This window comes from Chiroxiphia lanceolata, chromosome 1, assembly GCF_009829145.1.
Source record: "Chiroxiphia lanceolata isolate bChiLan1 chromosome 1, bChiLan1.pri, whole genome shotgun sequence".
Classification (NCBI taxonomy): domain Eukaryota; kingdom Metazoa; phylum Chordata; class Aves; order Passeriformes; family Pipridae; genus Chiroxiphia; species Chiroxiphia lanceolata.
The window spans coordinates 20114414-20137700 of NC_045637.1; the positions used below are offsets into that span (position 1 = coordinate 20114414).

Genomic DNA, 23287 nt, shown 5'->3' on the forward strand with positions numbered 1-23287 from the left:
GAACAGAAGTATTGCCAGGGAAAGATAATGTCAGGCAAAGGGAGGGAGGGTGCCTGGTGCCAAGCAAAGCCGAGGGCTGTGCAATCACCTCTATCAGTGCTCTATCAGTGTCTACACTCCAGCCAAATCCAGAGAAAACAAGGAGTCAAAGATTCAGGTCAATAAGCTTATAGGCGATTTGCACAAACAGCTCCTGCAGCAAGGTAAAAAACAAAGTCATATTGGCTTTTCTTTTTTATTCCTTCTCTTTGAACTCCTTGGTCCAAACACACCCTGGAAATGTCAGTGTTATATGCAAGAATTTAAAGAGCTGAGCTTCTTAATCCCGTTAAGAAATAAGAACAAAGTTGCCTGTAAAGATCTCCTTATTGAGTTCAAAGTGATTATGGTATAGCTGCCATGTACTGATCCTACCTCCACTTGCTATAGCAAAAGAGTTAGAAATTTGTCATGAAATCCATTACTGAAAAGGAAAGAAACATTATTGATTAAGAGGTTTCTGGTTAAAAAAAGGAACAACAACAAAAAAAAAGGCAAGCAAAAAAAAAAAAAGCATAAATCTACTTTTTGATCCAGAAACAGAAAATAGCAAGCATATTGTTAGTCATTACATGTCTAACATGAAAGAAGCAAAGAATATTTACACAGATGCACACAGCCATACACACAGACACAAAGTCATACTCCAGAGGAAAAAGGGACACAGAGAAATCATTTTCAGGGTGTTAAGAGTTTGGCTGGTATTATAGATGATAGCATGATAGCTTTGCACATGAAGTATGAAGGGAAAGATTAATACACGGACGAACTTAGCTTTGTATATGCTTTCTTATATGAGGAATCACACTGCAGCTGTTTCCCTGAATCTCAAGCCTGGCTGCACACTCAGGTCACATGGTTTAACATAAAAAATTCTAGTCCTAAGCTGCTTTGGCAGGCTAGTGACAAAATACTGTACATGAGCAGAAAACTTGGTTAAGGTTCTTGAGTTCATCGCCTCATGCCCAAGCAGAATACAAGAATACAGAAGCAGGTATGCACCCATATGCAGGCCATAAATTCCTGGAGTCTTCTTCTTGATGACTTAAAACTGTATATGAGTTTTAGACTGCACTGAATTCCCCTTATCCCCCTCTTCACTCACAAATAAACATAACCAATGTATCGGGAACTGCAACCACACATCAGCTGGCTACAGACATACATCACTACAGGCATACCTAGCATTCATGCTATGGATTCTAAAAGCACTGCATCATGAAACAATCAGTCTCCATCCCACCTCATGTATCCCCCGTATCTTCCTACGTCACCAACTGAAGAACAGTTGGTATTGGAAAGCAAAAGCCGCTTTCTTTCCAAACTACCACCAGTAGTGTTAAGGCCACTGAATCTCCTTCCACTGAGGGCTGGTGCCAACGCTGTCTCATGATGAAGTACCATGGAAAGCCTACATGAGGATAAAGAGCAACAGCCATGCTATAAGCAAAGAACAGGAGAATTTGACAAAATTGTCCTGGGAAGCATGGCAGCAAGAAATGGACCCACCCTCTCTCTCTAATTATCAGATATGTACACTCCTTCATTTGCCTCTTTCTCCTGGCAAAAGTCCCCCATTTTCTCTCTTGATTATAGAACTCCTCTATTTTCTTCTCCTGCCTCTTTCCTTCTCTGAACACAGCTATTTAACTATCTACTAATTTCAAGTGATCTCTTTCATTGCTCAAGATAACTTTTCCTTTGGAAGTTAATCCCTCATTGAACACATCTTCCAGGATGCTCACAAGGGACTATAATTTGTTTAGCCAGTTGCCACCCCTATGAAGTAGCCATACCCTCCTTGCTCTTTACAGAGAGGAAAAGGTGTCACTACCATATGGCAAACAGACCAGAGTATTTTTTTATTTTTCCTGAGGATATCTAGGCAGGATGACAGCAATCAGTGACTACAAAACCAAAGATAAACTACTTCACATCTCAGATGAGCTTGATTTAGTACTTTGCTTTTCATCCCATCACCTTCAGCTTGGCCTTTGCATTGTTCTACCATTCGTGCCCCCTCCTTCTATCTGCCCTTCTGAAATTATTAGCCCTATCATGCCTCCAGCTCACTTCTTCTCTTGTCTCTGTTAGCATTACTTCGTTTTCTTATTCCAACCTTTAACAGACAAAATTTAATCTGTATATACTATCTCCTAGCTTCGAAAGTAGGTTTTCAGCCATCTAGTCTATCACTTCTCTGCATGGAAGACAGGCTACTTTCTCCTTATTCAGAATGTTTAAATATTGGCATTTATCTAACAAATCTAATAGATCTGAATTTAATCTAAATTAATCTTAATCTGATACAGATTCTGATTCCAGATACTAACTATCTGGACATTAAAAAAAAAAAAAAAAATCAGTAAGGGAGATTTCAAGCTACTACAGGCTTTGTGTGGACACCATCATCAGATACTCTCTTTATTGGCAGTACATCAATTTGTAGTAACTAAGCATAAACAGCAGATTTCAAAGGCGGTTTTCAAACTGAAAAAATGTAATGCACCAAATTTTTTGTTTCTACTCTGAAGATACAGACCAGTGCAGCTTTGTAGTACAAGAACACTATGACTGTGTTGTTATTATTGCTACTTCCAAAATATTCCCTACTCCCTAATCTCAATGTCAAAATTGCAAACAAATCAAATTTAAGTGCCATCTATTATGAGGCTCTTCTTCATCCAAAAGGTTAAAAAAAAAAATAGAGTTGGAAGCTTAAAACAATCCTTGGCAAATAGTAGGTCAGTAATTTCCATTCTAGCCTGGAATATTTATATGCTTAAAAATTCTTCACTTCTTTACATTTGAGTGTAAAGGAAGACTACATACGAATGCAGCAAAGTTAATTGTGGATTTGTGGTGTGGCAGAAGTGTGGAAGAGGAGAAATTTTCCAGATTCCCTGTTGCAAAAGCCATTAATGAGCAAAAGGAGAAAAGTAATAGCCAAAAGTCAAAATTCTGAAACCTGAGAACAGTTGTAAAATGACATGTAGCTCAATCAATGTGATTAATTTGCTTCACACTTTGCCGAGGCTTTCGCCTCCACTTTCTAATTCTGGCAACTATTCTGCTGAATCTATCTCACAAACCCAAATTAATAAGGTGGGAATGACAAGTATGGCTTTATAAAGGTTAGCTGTTTGCAATTTAGAGAGTAAGAGACTGCTCTCTGCTTATAATACAACCAGGCACAGTTTGACAGGAAAATCTCTTCAGTCAAAAAGCCAAAGTTACCAAGTTGTGAACCTGTACGTCCTCTACTTTCATTCCTCTGAAAGAATTGGGAGTTCAGTAAATTTTTGCCTTCTGTGCCTAGTCTGGATAGTTAAAAGCCTCTGGTTTTAGGTGATACTTGAATTTATATAGCTGGCTAAGTACAAAAAGGATACCATGGATGGAGACTCACAAACAGCTCCTCCCAACAACTGTGCCACTTGTTCCCACTGCCTCTTGATTCTTGCAGGAAGCCCCACTACTCATTTGTCCTCGCTGTTCTGAGTCAGCTAGGAAGAACCCCAGGGGAGGGGAAAGAGGACAGATAATACCTATATCTAAGAAAATACCTTTACTTTCTAGAACCTTTAATGGAAAACATAGGTGACCTCATGGTAATGACACTTAAGATGTATCCCTGAAGAAGCAGAACACTCAGCAGAAGCTGAGTCATTAATAAAAACCAGCATACCTCTACTCTCTCCCATTCCATCCTTTCCCAGGGATATTCTCAACTTGCTTCAAAGTGGGACTTTCTATCACACTGCCTCTGCCGGAGGTAGATTAGTGGTTTTATGTGCCCCTTGATCCTTAGAAATTTCCTTTTCAACTTTTCTTCTGTAGCAGTTGCACTGGAGAGGCTTAAGATTCTTTTCTAACTACAGCACACTTGGAAAAAGGACTGCTGAGAAGTCAGAAGGCATTCAGCTTGAAGAATCAGTGGATGTTCTTAATAAAACATATAATAATCAAGATTCAGATTTAAGTGTATTCTCCTTTGATTCCTGATCTTCTTTAATACAATGGACTGGATTCGGTGCTTTCCCTGAAAGATGTGTTTATTAAAGGGAAGATCCAAGATAACTTGAAATTCAACGTGAATTTGCAATATTGATTGCTATTGAAAAAAATGACATTTTTTTCTTATTTCACCAAACCATAGTGTTTTCCATTGGTGGGCCCTGGAAATGTAGTGAGAAGTACAGAGGAGTAAATAAATCAAACCGATATGGTATGAACTGACAGTAGCACATAGTCTTCCACTGCTGACAGAAGGAATTCAAGAGACGCCAATATAACAATTATGCACATGGTGGTTTAAATATTTATTTATTAATGCCAATAGTAGGACCAGTACTTTTTTCCAGCTAAGGAAAGTGGTGTCTGAAAGGCATTAGAACAAGTGAACACAAAGTAATTGTAATACTTGTTCACATCACAGTCATAACAGTATTAAATTCTCTGTTTGTAAAGCATTTCTGTCCATAATCTGTTCTCTCCTCACAGTAAGATTTGTAGCAACTGAACTCTAAACTATTGACTAGACTGTTTTGACCTCTTAGGTTGACTTACTAAGTATCAAGAACCTGTAGTGGAGAACTAAATTATTTTGTTGAAAGTATGTAAGCTACATAGAGGACATGTAGAAAACACATCGTCATGCCTTCCCCACTGATGACTGAAGACTCTGCAGGAAGAACTAATATTCTGCAGTCAGAACACTTGACTCTTCCAATAGATTATTCGACTTTGTCCCAAAACAGATGAAACAATACAAAACCAGAAGCACATCAAGCTATCATGAAAAAACATATGTCAATATCTGGGAAAGAACAGAAAGACAGAGAAATCATCAATATCCAAATGCCTGAGGGGTTAGTGGACTAACAGAAGAACACCACCACCACAACTCCAGCTATTTGATAGGCATCCTTACCTGCAGAAGACAAACAACAAAGTAATCAAATGGAAATCTGACACGAAGAAGGTTAATTCAATGCTTGAATTAACTCACAGCACACTGCAGTAAGTTTTTTCTGTCAGCTGCAAGCACAACCTTGCAGACTGAACACTGGGTAAGAATGAATTGGTGTGACTTATGCTAAAATACCTCTATCTTCAATAATTTGCAAGTAACAAATGCACCAAAAAGGTATCTGCAACTTCAAAAGTTATCCTTTCACAAATCACTAGTTTTCTACATACATAATAAATTCTATAATAAGCTCTATTTTAATCCTAGAATCTACAGACACAATCTGTTTTTCTAGCAATGTTTCCCAGGCAGAGCACTGTTCCTAAGCAATGAACAGACATGCTGCATTGCTAGCTTTGGATCTGCTGATAATTGACTTCTGAGGCCTGTTCTCTACAGTTAAATATGGAGAAAATAACACTTGGAGGAAAAAAATTAAAGGCAAGACAATTCACTATCCCTGAAAGCGTCTTCAACACACTTAAATATTTACCCCTTACCAGACTTAAATCTATGAGTGACCTCTTTTCCCCATTAAGGTACTCTATTAATAAGGCTTTTTGTAGATTATAAACCAAAAAATCGTTTTGACCAATTGGACACAGTTTGGCCAGTATTCTCTCGAGAGGTTGGCTACAATGATTACCTTTATTACAAAAGAATTCCACTTCTTCACAGCTCAGATTTTCAGGCTCAAACTCTGCAGAAAAGCTTTCCTCCAATGGAAAGTCTTCTTTCGAGATAGTATCATTTTCCTCAGACAGGCACTCTTCTTCTTCATCCTCAGTGGCATCTTCAAGGGGCCCTTTAAAAAGAATCAGGAACACTGTGGCAAAACCATCTAAAAGGACAATGTGAAATAAAACCTTAGTGAACTTATAACTGGAGTTCTTTAGCTAGGTTTTCCTTCCACGGCAGTGTTCAGCATTTATTAGAATTGGACAAATAACATTTTATGGAAATTGAAATTGAAAGTGACTTTTTCTGATGACTTCAAATCAGAATATGCAAAATGTCATTAATAATATGTATTAATAATACCCGCACATAGGGGGTTTTCATTATTCATTGGGCTCTAGTACTAAAACACAGACAGTTTTAACAGTGGAAATCAAAGCTATATTTGTAAAACCACATAAACAGTGAAGAGCCCTCTCTTGTTTGTTAGTGACTGTTTTTGATGCTGAATTACACTACTTAAAATGTTCCTTTTACAGGCTTTGTTAATCAAATTAAAGTACTGACAACAGTGAATTACTACAAAGGTATTAAGAGTACAAACTTCAGTTTATTCTGCTTTTGCTTCAAGCAGCCCCCGATGGTATCTGTAATCATTCATTTGCCAGACTCTTTAGTGGACTCCCAGCCAATGGACAGGACTCAAGACAGACTATCCACTCATTTCACAGAGGGCAAACAAATGTTGTGGTAAACCACCAGCCAAGGGCTACAGAAACATAAACCAGCTACGGAAACAGGGTATGAGTTTGAATTTGAAAGGGCAGCCTGAGGTCTTTGACGTTTCTTCTAATTACCTAGACATAGATTGCCTATAGATCCTCTCAAAGAGCCAGACAGACATATAACACAAAACACCCAAGTTACTGATTGGATGTACTCAAAAATTAAATTTCTTCTTTCTTATATACACACACTTCAAATCATTGGTAATAGTAACTATTTGCTAAAGACATCTCTTGTGCAGCATATAGAATTTTACTCTAGATTTAATAGAGATTTGAAATAACTGAACATGTTTTAATTTAACTAAGATTTATTAAACGTCAGTATGTTTCAAAATCCATCTTAAGACTGGATTTCAAAGGAGAGATTTCATTATACATGGTTGAGGCTTGAAAAATTACATATTTCACTCTCCCAATGAAAGCACAGCCTCATTTATAATTGACTGAGTATTTCTTCTTCAAATGAAAGCGAGCTAGCTAATGAAAAAAATGTGATTTGTATTTATATGATAGTTTTACAGTATAAATACACTATTCCTATATATCTATCATGCTGAGATACAATACATAAATGATTGTGTTGTGTTCAATGAAAAGGAAGGAATAAATTTTTAAAGAAATCAAATATTGACTAGAGCCTAATTTTATGTAATTTATTACAAACCAGTGACTACCTACATTTATTAAAACAGCAAAATTCACTTTAGGCTAGGTTGTGTAATTCTTGCTTCAGAGGAATATGATGGTTACTTTTTATTGAAATTGATTGAGATTCCCAGCTGGGATTCCATAAATTAATATAGCTTACTATCTTTCATGGAAATATGACTCTCTGTGCCAGCTGAGAATCTGACCAAATGAACCCACTTTTGTGGTCACACACTCGCCAACACTAGCTGTCATTCAACAATATAGCTCCTAAAATAAGGGGCTATTATTATGGCTGAAGAAATAAAGATTCTCACTATCAAAGTATCCATTACTGTTAATTGCACCTTCCAGCCACGCTGGGAAAAAATCCAGCAACTGCATATGCACGGGGAATGGAGAGTGGCTATCGCACTGTACGGAAGAGAGAACAAAGCACACGCTGGAGCAACGCACTGCAGCTGAACATGGGCAGTCCAGGCACCTCACGTGTGTCCAGGTTCATGGCAGAAATGAAAGCACAAGGGGTTCTGCACAAATTATCAGAAATACTGGTTAGATTTCATAATATTATTATAATGTGACACTGTCTGTAGAGTCATTATTGGTTGCTCTCCTAGTAACATCTGATAAATAAAGTAGGAAGGAAAACACATGAAACAAATAATACGCTATTTTAGGGAAATGTAAATTTTGCCACATATAAAGATGGATAAGTACCATATTTTGCATCATTTCAATGAAGCTATAAGCCTTTAATAAATTTTCCAAATATTTTAAATTTGGGGGGAAAATTTAAACTCATCAGCCAACATTTCAGTGAAAGTCAATTTCCTGCTGCGTGACTGGTTCTTTGTCATTTGACTTTTTCAATGTGTCTTGCAAAATATAGCAAAAGCAATTATCTGCAAGGAACCAACTGGCATGTGTACATGACATTTAGGTCTTTTCTAGATGTTACACCAGGTTTATTTGATCAGGTCACCAGTAAGCAATCCGCAGCTAACCATCACTGTATGTTAATTAGGAAAAGAACAGAAATACAGCTGGTATGCTTTCATTTGCAGCACTCATGGAAACACACCTTATGATTTACATTGACACCCTTTCCAAGAAGGCAGAAGAAATACAATGCACACGCCAAATCCACAGAGCCAGTTCAAACTCCTGTCATTCTGTGGCTTGGGACTTTATTTTTTAAATGCGTTTCAGACTAAAAAAATCTTGACTAATGTCACTGTAGATACATGCTATGTATGAACAGGCATGTAACATTTCCTAAAGTTACCTGTCCAAGCATTTGCAAGCAGAAATGTAAATGCTGTCACATCCAAAGGAGATCAGAGGTATACATGCATCTACAATGGGCTTTGCCTTGTGTGTGCCAGCCCAACACAAACCCAGTGCTGTTTATCCAGGGGTGCACACACGGGCACACATCAGAGCTTTACATAACACCTCACCTCAGGGGCTGACATCAGAGGCTGCGCTTCAAACACCAGCATGACTTTTGTTGAAATTGAAGGATCTGTGCATAAATTATTTTTCTAGGTTTCAGACAGCTGCTGCCTTGTCTAATTCACCCAACTAGAACTTGATCCTTGGGACAAATTCTGTCTTATGCACGTTGAGCCGTCTTTCATTTTTTAAATGTTCAAATACATTCAGCTCATGCCCAGAGCTATAAACTGATAACTTTAACTAAAGAGTAAGGAATTGTTCAACATGAGTAAGACCAACCCAGGTGAATAAGATGAAAATTAAGTACTTCTCAGTTGCTCGTTTCATGGGAACTCAATATCAATGCCTAATTTCTGTGGCCATTTTTATTATCACTCAAACACACAGTGGGTTAAAGACAACAGTAAAATCCAAAGCCACTTACTAGGAAGTATAAATAGATTAAATTCTCTATTCTTGACTAGTTCATATAATTACTTGCACATAAACAGACAATAAAGAAAATAAATTTTCAGAATCTCAAAATAACGATTACGTGGAACTACAGATTCTTGACAAATGCAAACACATAAACTATGCATGCTTATGTTTGCCTAGTTTTGGTTATGTGCTTCCAAAAACCTCTTACTGATAGAGTAAATCAAGTAAGAGCTAAATCAAGTCAGACTAGAGAACTAAGAATTTATCTGGTTCAAAAAGTTTCAAAAAAGTTTCAAAGTTTTCTAGTTTCTCTATCTAGGGAACAACCTGCACAAAAGCCATGCAACTCCTTCCTTGATTTAAAATATTTAAAAATACAGAGTCATATAGACAAAAATAAATAAGTCTTTAAAAAGAAGAGAGTTTCTTTCAACTGTTTTCTCTGATAATGCTTTTTTCCCACAGTTGTTATTATGTTGATATATTACCTTCAACAGTCAGAATACAGGTTAATCAGTTACTTTAGTACTACACTTTTCTTTCTGCATTTATTTTAAATTGTTGATTTAATTTAGTAGTATTACACCCATTACTTATACTAATCATGTTCTTAAGTACCTATGGCACAAAATGTACTATGTCTGCTTTTATTTTAGCTGGACCAGAGTTAAGGTTCTATCCTGTTCTGATGAAAAATCCTTTTCAATAACTGCTGATTAAGTGTGACTGTACAACAACCACAATGACATAGCAATGCAAATCCAAAAATTTCTACTACTGAAATTCATCTGTGTCACATTCCCAGAGCAGCAACATAAGTGATCTGACAGTAAACAGCTCTGACATATGACTAGACTCTTCAGTAATTAAAACAGTAAAATTTCACACTTAAGCAGTTAAGGAATTTAGATGAATAGTTAATTGCAGAGATAGTCTAGATGTTTGTCTTCTCATTTTAGCAATTCTTCTCCTATTAGCAGTTTGTAAAAGCATGTGATGTAATCTGAGAGTTGAAATGCTTCAGACACATGACAAACAGTTAAGAATTCCCAATTACACCAGGTAAAATCTCTATTCCCAATCTTGAATAGAGGTAGTGAAGGCAAATTAAGTCTCCTTTGATTCATTCTGGATTTTGCATGAAGCCCTGAAAAAAACTGGTTCCTTTATAAAACAAGCAAATACTTGTGTTGTACAAAACAGAAGATTTTGAGGGGTTGAGTAATTTACTAACTCGCTTGGTACTTACTTCAATACACGAATATTTACTGATATAAACACAGATCTCAAATTTTTTCGCAAATAGCACAGATAAACAAGAGGCAGTAAAAAACCAGTACAATTATCGACAGCAAAGATGGAGTCAATGTGGCAAAAATCTGTATGGCTTAGTGGACACCGCAGTCCACTTCGAAAAACCAGCACATACAATTTGATACAAATAACAGTATCTACTGAGGAGGGGCTGACGAGCGAGCTGCATGTGCCTTCATGGAGAAAATTACTTCTGATTGAGGCCACTTGCCAGCACAGTGTGGAGAAATCTGAACTGTGCTCCCTAATTTGTACTAGATTTACAGACACTCAAGGATGTATTTTTTAGCAATATTAATGCATTAAATGCTAAATAAATATTCCTGAAATATCATATACTGTAATATAAATACAGGCATATAGATGCAAGCACACAAAGATAGCTAGCTAAGTGACAATCTTTACACAGAGAGTAACAGATCCTACCTCAGCACTTGAAAAGACAGGTTACTTTAGCAAAACAAAACAAAACAAACACTGTAAGAATTTTAATAGAATGTAAAAGTGTGAGAATATACCACCAAAAAAGGATTTGCATTAACTTAACAACAGATGCCTTTGTTACAATGAACACTCCTCTGAACACAAATTTGAGCATTGGACCCCTTGAGTGCCTTAGTGCTGATACATCAATGCTTGACTCCAGTTTTATGGTACTATAACTGTAATGAAATAATTGAAATTCAATAACATTGAACTGGGTAAGTTCTGTAATAATTTCTCACAGTCAAATTCATCAGACTTCTCCCTAATGAAACCACTTAAACACATGCTTAAATTAAGCACCTGCTTATATGCTTTCCTGTCCAGTGTTTTGCACTTAAAATGAATGTATCCTATGGCAGGGAAGTATCATTGAAATAATTATCTCATGAAAATGTGAAGTGGTTAGTTTCCTCTCACCCACCAATATTCTCCTACATTCCCAGAGCAGCAGCATAAATCAGTGCTCTTAACAAATTAAGAATGCTTCAGAAAGCCCACAATGTTTGACAGTGAGTGGCTGGGGAGAGGTTAATGAGTATAATTAGAAGTAGTAGCATTAAAAAGCAACAACTGTGATAAATCAGAGGCCTGAAATTCCTCGGATCTACATCAGACATTTTGCATGTTCTGTGAGATCCATTCAGTATTTTCTAAGAAAACATGCTGCCACACACAGATTATCCTTAGCTTATGGTAAGACCAAGGTATGTGATGCTCTCTGATTACAGAGGGAAAAGCTTCAGAAAAATCAATCCATTTGTCTCCTGCTTCAACAAGAACATTTTCTTCTAAGTACAAACAATTACATAAGAAAATTAGCTGTGAATTCTATTAATTCACATTGCTGGGAAGGTTTTTCCTAAAATTTCAGTCAGGAATACTAAAAATACAATAGAGGGTTCAATTTATCTAATTTTAAATATGGCAATGGGAGTGAAGACACTAGACAGTAGTTCAGAGTTCTCTTCCTTTGAGAAGTTTCATACAAGACTTCCTAGAGACTTCTCTTCCATTCCAATTAACTCAAAGGAGTGGTTGTCTCCAATGACTTCGCTTTTACAAAAGCCTGGAGACAAGTTTAACAGTGATCTGAACAACCCCAACAGAAACAATCCAGCTTCTTCTTTGAGGAGAAATTTTTGCAAGACACTACCTAAAATATACTCCCAAGTTCCTTGTTGGGAATCTGGATTCCTTGGTTTTGTAAAATTTATTAAAATGCCCCTGCTCAGATATTTCAGACCCTACATGGTTACCATGGTCAAGATATGGACTGATATAATAAGGGAGATAAATATACGCTGTAGCAATCAGAATAAATTTTCAATTTCTGTAAAGGACAAGGACTGCCAGATACTGTCAGGACTAATCCTGAGATGATCCATGCTCTCCTGAGAAGGAGAACTTCCAACTAGAAGTAACTAGATAAATCAGAGAAATGGAAGTACACAAGTCTGCAGCTAATATCATAGATGATAATAAAGGAAAATGGCAATAGAAATTCTTCTGTTGAACTAGTTGCTCCCCCAACAACCTGACACCATGAGTGTCCACGCTACTTTTTCCTTGTGACTTTTGGTTAATAGAGATCCAAATATCCAATTTTCATAGTAAAAAAATATTGTCTCTCCCTCCTTTTGAGAACTGCAAATTGTTTAATCACATAATTCCCTGAGAACAGAGAGAAAAAGGGCAAGAGAAGAGCCTAAAGATTCTTATGATAGACATTAAATGGCTATACCTAATCTTGATAAACTGATCACTGCAGGAATAGCTTTAAAATTAAGCTACTGGCAGTAGGTAACTGAAGAGTAAGTGGGAAATCAGTTTAGAAAAAAAATACTTAGATAATTTCTTAAGGTCAATATTTGTCAAACAAACCACTCCCACTTTTGCTGAAATGCTTCCCTCATCAGTCCCTTGAGTTTTCTATTTAGCTTAACTAAGTTATTTCTGTCATTCCTATTCTGTTTTGAGCTCTACTCTAGAGTAATGCTGCCTGTGCACACTGAATCTCTCCAGTCTGTTATGCAAATTGGCTGAACTTCATAAGTTTTGTCCAGATTGCTTCAATTTGTGAGCAACTCCTTACATCTTCATTGTGGCACCCAAGCAGAATGAACCATTTCTCACTTTCAAACTGGGAGAAACTTTATGAACATGATTCAATGATGAACTTAACAGAAAGAATGGAGAAGAAATGCTCTTAGGACACTATAAATCTATACCAACCTGATATAACTGAGCTTAACAACAAGAAAAAAAGCACAAAAGTATAATTCTGTAGAAAAAAAATTTAAAAAAGGAGTTATTTTTAAACACCTAAGTTCTTCCTGCAGCCATTCACTTTTAACGTAAGTTGCATCAGGGGATCTGGTAGGAAGGAAACATTTTTATTAATTTTCCCCTTATCTGCAAGAAGAATGCTGATTTTTTTTTTTTTTCATTTATGTTCCTTGCCTGCAGGTAGTAGACCAAGAAAATCATATAGCAGAAATTTTTTCTTTTGATTAATTTCTTTCCATGTGTTATGTTATTTCTTATATATAATTGATTTCAGGTTTTGCTCGTAGCTGTACATCTTTTTGTATCTGTACCTACTGCCTTCCTTCAATCAAGAAAGTTGAAGGAAATTACCTGAATTTTGTTAAGTTTATTAAAAAAAAAGAGCTCTGTGAATATTTAAATTGAGTTTTGAAATGGTAATACAAGAAAGATATTAAAGAATTTTAATAGTAGGTTCAATTTGACCCACAGACTATTGTAAAAAGGGTCAAATTTTATTCAAATTATTTCTTTATGGAAAAAAATACGAACACTTTGATTTTAATAAAGTAGATTAATATTCTTCACTGCTAGGTCTTTTGGCACTTCTGTGCATGACAGCATTAACCGTACTTGTCTATAAACTTTTCAAAGACCTTTAAATGTTCCACTAATTTTGAACTTCATTTTCATTTATCCCCTTGTCTTCTTTTCTCTTACCATTATCCTAGGGGCCACAACAAAATTGACAGTGCCTATGGTCAGTCTGCTCTTAGAGCCAAGGCCAGAATATTTCCAATCAATAAAGGTGAAATGATGAAAAAGTGACCATTGAGAAAATGCTTAGGGAGACATTAATTTTAAAAAATAATATGCAAGTGTGCACAGAACATGAGCTGCAAGACCTTTGCAGTTAAGTATCAGACCTCAGTTTTCAAGTAGGGGCTCATGCCAAAACACATCTTAATTCTACCTACACTCGTAACAGCTTCACAGCAGATGCTCCACAGCAGATGTTGTTCTGAGTATTTCTGGTGATACAAGAGGAGAAAGAGAAGGACAGAAGTGACCAGTATTGTGACTCAACACCCTAATAAATTTCAGCAGCAACAGAGAACCACCAGAGTACCACAGTGCATCAACCTTTCTGAAAGGAAGTTTTAACTAAAGCCTGAAAAGCAAACAGGACATTGAACATAAAGCTCTCAGAGATGAATTTGTGATCCTTTTACATAACTTTCCACATTAGGAATAATTTTGCAAACAGTGATTTATCAGTAGTTTTCTAATTTTAACAGAGTTAAGAAGGGAAATTTCCTGTTTCCTTGTGCAGAAATGTTATCCTTGAAATATTTTCCCTGAATTATGATATATTTTGCAGGTTTGGGGTTTTTTTACAGTATGATTCTGCTAACTTTTAGAAAACAATTTTTGAAACTACTGGAAACCTAATTTGAAATACTGACAATATAATTTGCCCCACAATACACAGCTACCACCAATGCAAATATTATCCAGTTCCAGTGAATTGTTTCAATTAGATAAGTAGGATGATATGTTTAAACTTACAGACTTAAAAAAAAAATTAAATCTTCTTACATTGTGTAAGAAGATTGGCTTAATTCTGTGACATTCCATAAAATTATATTGCATTTAGTAATATAATGCAACTATTTGATGATTCAGACGTCTATGAGAAGTTATTGATTTTTATATCTATGAAATATAAAAAGAAATATAAAAAGAAAAAATATATAAGATATTTTGAACTTTTTTTAACATGTTCATATTGTTTTCTACAGGCAAGGTATCTAAGTTTTAATATTCACCTTTCTAATAAAGGAAAATCCCTCATCTTGCATCTTACAACAAGGATATAAAACTTAAAGCTGCAATTTTAGGAAAATACTCAGACTCTCTTTTCACTTTACTACCATAAGGTTTGGAGGTTTTTTAACTCAAGAGAACAGAGAATAGACACCAACCAGTCCACACCTCTCATATAAGGTCTATGGTATGCTGCTCTAAACGGTCCAGGGAAATCCTCTGAGGATTCATATCCCAGAAATTTTCAGTGAATCCTTTCCTCCAGTCATAGCAAACTTGATGTGATACTGGTAAGTAAGAGGAGTTTCTTTTCGTGTCCTAACCTCATCATTCAGGGTCTCAAACACGTAGGTAACACACTGCCTATTACTCAGGACACCTTCCTCTACAGCCTATCTCCTTCATCACATACTGTTACAGCAAAGCAGTTTCAAACACCATACCCCAAATAGGATGAATTTTATCTTAGACATGGACAAGTGAGGCTCGGAGCTGAAAGCTTTTCAGAGCCATGAAGGCAGCAAAAGTTCGCTCTGCTTCCAACTCCAATGCTGCCCTTACTCCAAACACAGGACTTCATTGGCAATCACATGAGCAGTGAGTGACACATACTGGTATTTGCTGATCACTGTTCTCACTCACCTGCTGGAGGGAAAAAGGTGATGCAAGTAGGAGCACTTTGAAGCCACTAATGATGCTGCTGCAGTGTATTTAATGGCCAGCATGTTAGCTACGATGAAAGAGGAACCTCACATCAAGTACATTAAGGGATCAGAGGAATACATACTCATTACTCACTGTAATTTACAACCTCACTTTCAAGACAAATACTCACATTTTTCTCACACAGCAAAGACACCTAAACTGGTATATAAAATTAAGAGGTCTTTTTTCTTCTGTTTATTTAATATTTTCTAAGTTGTATGTAGCTGTAGAATATTCCTGTTCATCATTTTCTCAGATGGAAACTGGTCTCTCATCTCTGTACATCATCATGCAATTAATCAAAAAGCAAAAAAAAGGATTCTGGACTTTCAGGTCCAAAAATTGGTAGGGAACTCGTGACTTCTCTCTGAGGTTACTATTTCTCTTCAAATTACTATTTCTTTTCTTTCCCCTGTCTTTCTAATAAAGTGAAACAGAGAACACTGCAGAAAAATGAGCCCCTGAAAGACAGCCCAAATTCAAATTCTAATAACATGATCAAACCTACCGAGATTGTATGCAGAATTCAGTGCCAGTTGGGTTAGACCTCAATAAAAGTCAGCACACCCTAAACTGATGCATACCACAATGACACAGTTAAAGGAAAAATCTGAAGCCCCACTGCAAAGAAATGTTAATGCCTAATTTCTTTTCTGTGGATATTCACATCTCATTTTGTCCACTACACTGTTGGTTATGATTAGTTACAGTAACAGTTGGTGTAGTTTACAATGATGCACCATAAGGGTGAAATGTATTCTGTTGTTTGTTTGTTTTTAAGATTCTTCAAAGAATATCAGTATAACAGCATTTATTATGTTTAATTGAAATATAATGGACTATTAACCTGTGCTTCACCCAACTGTACACCTTACAGACACCATGAAAAAAACTCTGATTTCTATCATCACATCTCAGGATATGTAGTATAATGATAGCATAATATAGGTCACATATATGATAGGATTTATTGAAAAATAAAAACATTTATAGATCATGTATATAACTCTAAAATATAATAAGCAAACTATATCTTTTAAAATAAACTAGAAGTGCATTTTGCAAAGTATTTGAGTTCTTTAATATCCCTGTTCACACTTTTAACTACTTTGATTCCTCACTGACAGGAACTGCGAGATTGCACAAAATACATTGTACGACCCCTAGAGTTGGTATAACCTGCTGGTTTTCTGAGTTAATCACTAATTAATAATTTGAAAACACAATGTCATTATGTCATTTCCAGACAATGAGCTTTTAAATGGTGCATGTTATGTCCTAGCCTTTTCAGTAAGAAAAAATAAGTTTTATTTCCTCTGGAAACCAGATGGCTGGTAAGTGTTATTATGAGGCTATGCAAATCTCAAAGCAATAAGCATGAAATCAAAACAAGAATTCATTTTCCTCTCCTCTTATCATGATTGTCGTTTTGCTGAACCAACTTATGGAATGATACAACTCCTACAAATTAGGCTACTGGATGCTTTGGTAATGATGAGTTGGTAATCCATCCTTTCTTTCTTTTTCATTGAAAATAGGAGTTCTGAAAATATTTTTTTCACCTATACTTTCAACCTTCCTCATATCCTTGTTCTATATGCCAATCTTATTCCAGGTTGAGTCTTCTCAGTAAACTTACTCACTTGAAAAGTTTACCAGCTCTGCTATTATTACAATGTAATTATCAAAATACCCTTGACTGGCTTATGTTTTCGTTTAGCCAGCTTTTTCCTTAGGAATGAAATCCAGAAGAGTTATTTGTTATTTTCCTCTCACTTAAGGCGTAAACACCTGCACCTTCATGGAAGTGACAGTTTCACTCTACAATTAAAACTCCACACTTCAAATCTTCAAAGTCAACCACCAATACAACTACATAACTTGCAGCATCCCATTTTACAAAACTTGCAGAATACTCTGAAAAATCTTAAATCGCTAAAGCTGACAAAAAAGAAACTAATAAACTAAATATGAAATATTGATTTCCAAATGGAATTGGCTTCTAAATATTTAGAAGTACCTTAACTGACAAAATGTACACTTTTAAAAACTTCCCGCGGAGCTAAATATTTGAAAAGGTCTGGTATAGGAAGACACTGTAAAAAAAAAAAGTATCGGAATGTCATTCTATGTAGTTCTACCTTCATTCTTGTTTATTTATTATTACCTGACATATTCACTGCTAATAAATTTTAGTATTGAATTTTATCATTTTTTATTTTTAAATCCTTACATGTAGTATTTAATATTTATGGAAACATCTCAGTGTTCTTACATCACAATGTTTCTTGTCTGTATTAACAAGTTAAAACATTTCTAGCTACTATCACACTATGTCATTTTATGAAGCAATAAGAGCAGTGACAATTATGTAACACTGCTATGGGTTTATCATGAATAATGTCAAAAATATGACTAAAAGAACTAATCCACAAAAATAAATTGAAACTGTTTTCCCCAACAGACTTCTTGCCAAATGTAGTTGCCCTTAATTAAAAAAATCACATTTGCCAAAGTATTTTCAGTAAATAATTGCCCTTTTTTAAATCTCTTGCCATAGCTACTAACACATCTCTCTGATCCGAGTGACCCTGCCTGAACAGGGGGTTGGACAAGATGGCTTCTAGAGGTCTCTTCCAACCTCAAGCATTCTATGATTCAATATTAATATCAGGAGATGTTGCACATTTTCTTATACTACCTCATCAGGAGCCAGACAGAGCCCTCTGTAGTGTACTAGCACATCCAACTGCAGCATCAAACAGACATAAAGGCAACAAACATAAGAAGAATATCCTTGAATTCCCCCATAACTATCAAGTCAAGAACAAGTGCTCTAGTGAGATTTTAACTAGACACGGACTATTTGTAGCAGTGAGGCAGTAGTTCCAATGGATCCATGACTGCAATCAACACTGCCTGCATTTGGGTCCTGGAAGGTTTGACTGTATGTTAGACAAGCTCTTCACTCCATCTTCCCTTTAGGTTTTTTGCTACAGTTACATTTCTTCTGTCTGCTGGTGTTCTGTGTTAAACTTGTGAAAAATTGCACTGACACTCTTCACAAGACAGTCTTAATACACACACAAGCACATTTTTAGCAATCATGCAAAATCCACTGGAGTATTTTGCTTACTGTTGCACACTGTATTCATAAAAGAATAATGCTTAGTGAATTTGGGACCACTGAACTAGGTCTGCAGGAAGCAAATCATTCTATGTCACTGCTGACCTGGAAACACAGAACTGAACCTCTGGTACTGTTATCATATTTTGCCCATTTCAGTTTTGAAGATGAAGATGCTGCTTTTACACATCTTCCTTCTAACAATTATTCCTTAATGGAAAAGAAGACACTATAGCTTTTTTCCTAATGTTCAATGAAGTATTCCCTTTTGGTTTCAATCCATTCCTCTTCATTATAACTCTTCTAAAGATACTACATTTTTTAGATGTTTATACCTTCAAATACTAGAGTCACTTGTCATGACCCTTTAAATTATCACCTTACTAAAAGGGAAGCGTTCTTACAGTTTAATTTTTCTCACATACTACAGTCTAAGAGTTACTCAGATATCTCACTGCTTGATCCTTTGAGTATCCTCCTCTGTTTTTCCTTACATCTTCTGGTAGTGAGGTGAGTAGAAATGAATATAGCACAAATTCTGCATCTAGTTTCTGCTTCATAGGGATCAAAAAGGAAGAAGACAGCAAACATTACATGAGACTGTCACACCCCAGAGAGTTCTGAAAAAAGAGAGGGAAACCATGACACTTGCAGCACAAGTATCCAGGACTAAACTAGGGGTTAAAGTGGATGTTATTCATTACAGACACAGAGACAACCAACTCAAGTGAGTTGTATCATTAAGCAGTGTCAATTTCAAGACTGGTTTTATAAGAAAAGGTTTGGAATCAAGGTACAAAATATAATAGCAATATCGATAAAAATGGTCAGCCATTGTTAATAATACAGAAGGAAACACTAGAAACAGCTCACCACACTGCTTTTCACAGGCTAAATAACAGTGTCATGCCATATGGTAACAGCAATTGTTCCAAAAATAATTAGATTTTCAAGATGGACATGTTTATAGAAGAGATGTTACTAAAAAACAGAAGTATGAAACATATATGTCCACAATAATATGAAATATTACCATGCATTACAATATATGGTTACTCCTACGGGTGAAGATTGAGAAGAGGAACTGTGGTTTCTCTCCCTAGTTCATGGCAAAGAACTTGAAACTATGTAAAAAGATTTGCAGCATAAGAAAACCAGACCATGGAATGGTAGGCTGAAGCTGATGTTCATTTTTACTGGTTAATATTTTTCTCTTACTCTTCTCTTTCTCCTCCTCTTCTCCTCTGCCATCATTGTCACTCAACTGCCATCAAATACGGGGGTTCAATATGCTTTAATTTAAAATATTTTACAGTCAATTTATATATTATGATTATCAATAATATTAGATTATTATGTCAATATTACTGGAGAAACTATTGTTTCTCACTACCAACATGTAATTGCTATTTATTTAGCACAAGGCTGCTTTTTATGTACCCTTATGTACCAAGGCTGCTTTTCATGTACCCTTTTGAGGGTTTTCTTGATGTCTCAGCAAAAGAAACACTCAGAACAACATTTTTTTCTCATTATCAATATCCAGGCTTGAAATATCCTTAAAGGTTACTCTGTTGCCAGTTAATGTCCTCAGATGTCCTTCCAGTTTTCTCTGGCAAGCAACATCAAATTTCAGGGAGTAGTACACAATGCAAACCAACATATCTGTACCTTCACCAAAACAGGTAGTACCAGATGAAGGACTTGGTTTTGGTTTTAACTTAGAAAAGAAAGCAACGGGGTGAGGGGGAAGGTTTGGGAAAAGCAATTTGAAGTAGTCTTCAAAAAAAAAAAAGCATGCTTTTTTCCCCTGTTGCCAGACTCTCTCACGGTGCTCTGTCCCTCACGTTTTTTTCAGGTGTCCATCATGACATTCGTAAACCTTTGTGCCTAGAACATTTTGTGGGGCACAGCTTTCCAATTTTAAGATACAAATATAGATATGCCACATTTCATTTGAGCCTCAGAGTCAAGAACATGGTAAGGCAGAAGAGCCTACAGTTGCTTGGCACTACCAGGAAGGGGCACTTTGGTCTAGACCAGTATAGCTGATTTATGACCATCTATATGCAAGACTAGTACCAAGAAAATATCATTTGTTAGACTCAAATACACATAATACTCTTTTGGAGCTCACTCTGGATAGAACGAATCTACGCTGTGTTGTAGACCCATTGATTAATAATTTTTATTAATGTAATGAAAAATAAATTATTTTAATTTATATTCTTTAGGAAACTTGTTTTCTAATGCTTTTATTGTTGGCTATTTCTTTGCTCTGGTTATTACTGGCATAATCTACTACTCCAGAAGACTCAAGACTTTGATAGTTGGCTTCAAAATCATACATAACTTATTCTTCACGGACAAAGACATGTAACATCAACACATTTTTATGAATGATTTTGTCAAAATAGTTACATGAAAGGTAAGATGAAATGAATAATATTAATAGAACAGAAAAAAAGGTTGACTTAATATATATTTTGAGAAAAATGCATCAGAAACAAGTATTTTAAAATTAAGCCCTATTATCTGACTGACACAAAGCTATAGAGAAGGAATTGCAACATGAGAAATTCTTAGAAATATCTTCTTTGAACTAAACAGCAAAAAGGACATCAGATTGGTTTTTAAATACCTTGGAAAATTATGTAGCTAAGTACTACTATGTCCTTACATGAGACTCAACTAAAGAAAACCACTTCTATGCTTTTAATAACTGAGTTTTCTATAAAATCTTTACAAAAGACTAACTCCTGGGGGTGGCAGGGATGGGGTTGTGAAGAAGAGGGAAATTTTTCACAAAGGTTTGATGATTTTCAACACAATTTTATACAAAACAAATTTTGTTTGAGATCTACTAACTGGCAGCGCTAGTGCCAGTATTCGAAGTAATATTTCTACACCCAGTCTAGAAGGTATTAAAAAATACAAAAACTAGTAAGTATAGCAGATACATAGTTTCACCCCTATCTTACTTCCAGTGAAAATCACCAGAGTAATAAAAATATCTGGTGTTTATCCTAATTATCAAGATCCCTTCTCTTTGAAAAAGGCTGGAAGAGAACATTTGCACTTCTTGATGTGATTAGTGTTAAACATGGCTATTTAAACTGAATGGAAACTAAAAATATACACTGATATACTTAAATTGGCATCAAGAATCCATTCTGGCCTCAGAATCATCCAGAGGGGAAATCTGCTGTCAATCTAAATGACTTTTCAAAAGAAAACTGCAGGCTCATCAACGTGACTACTAATTAACCTGATAACTCCAGACTAAAATCATCTTCTTATAAAGAATACAAGACCTTCATCAACTTCCTTGGAATAAAAGCTTGGTTTAATATACAAGTAATGGGAGTCAAAACAGAAACAACATACAACCAGAAAAGAGCAACTCTGGAAACACAGAGGTCAGTGGAGGAGGGGGAGCACGTGCTCCAGGCACTGGAGCTGAGGTTCTGCATCCCATGGTGCAGACCACGGTGAAGCAGCTGTGCCCCTGCAGCCCATGGAGGTCCACAGGGGTGCAGAGATCCACCTGCATCCTGTGGAGGAGTCCCACACTGGAGCAGGTGGATGCCTGAAGGGGACTGTGACCCCATGGGAGATCCACGTTGGAACAGAGTCCTGGCAGGGACCTGCTGACCTAGGGTGAGAGGAGCCCACACAGGAGCAGGTTTTCCTGGAAAGAATTGTGGAGCCGTGGGGGACCCAAGCTGGAGCAGCCTGTGCCTGAAAGACTGCACCCCACAGTGATGGGTAAGTGATCCACATGGCACCATTTCATGGAGAACTGTTGCCCATGGGATGGATGCACGTGGAAGAAGTTCATGGAGAGCTGTCTTCTGTTGGAGGGACCCCACATTGGAGCAAGGGAAGGACTCCTCTCTCTCAGCAGTGGCAGAAATCACCTGGGATGAACTGACCATGACCCCCATTCCCATCTCCCTGTGCCGCTGGGGAGGAGGAGGGGTGAGGCAAAGGTGTTTTTAAGACTTATTTTACTCGCCATTATCCTCCTCTGATTCTGTTGGTAATAAATTTAATTAATACCCCCACTTTGAGCCTGTTTTGCCCATGACAGTAATCGGTAAGTGATCTTTCCCAGTCTTTATCTCAAACTCATGAACCTTTCATTATATTTTCTCTCCTGTGTCCAGTTGCTGAGGGGAATGAGAGAGCAGCTTTGGTGAGTACTTGGCATCCAGCCAAGGTCAACCCGCTACAAATTGACAGTCACCAAAATCACAGACAAAAAGTCCAAAAGTAAATCAGTGCCTACTATACTCATGTTTCTACTCACTTCGACAATGATAAATATGACTATGATGAAGGTAGTCCCCATGCTACAGCAAAGGGAAACAGGTCTCTGAAGTAAATAAATCCCTGTTGAATAGGCATTGAGAACTATATGATAAAGCCTTGTGAGATACTAATTGTACCTGTCTCTTTTGGCAGAAGGTTTTCAAATTTTCTTTCCCTCATTTCCCCTGCCTTTTTTCTTCCATTTTGTACTGATTATTTAGCAGATCTTTCTCATAAAAAAAA

General features: G+C 36.4%; 1 protein-coding gene across 3 annotated transcripts in view; it reads right to left on the bottom strand.

Annotated features, from left to right (window-relative positions):
• Nucleotides 1-23287, bottom strand: part of ZFPM2 (zinc finger protein, FOG family member 2) — a 307827-nt gene that overhangs the window by 241905 nt on the left and 42635 nt on the right. For 2 of the 3 annotated variants that reach the window (XM_032698256.1, XM_032698276.1), the window contains exon 2: nucleotides 5658-5816. The exons of the other annotated variant lie outside the window; for it this stretch is intronic. In XM_032698256.1, coding sequence (XP_032554147.1) covers nucleotides 5658-5816 — 159 coding nt within the window. The remainder of the gene's footprint in view (nucleotides 1-5657; nucleotides 5817-23287) is intronic. 3 annotated transcript variants of the gene reach the window in all.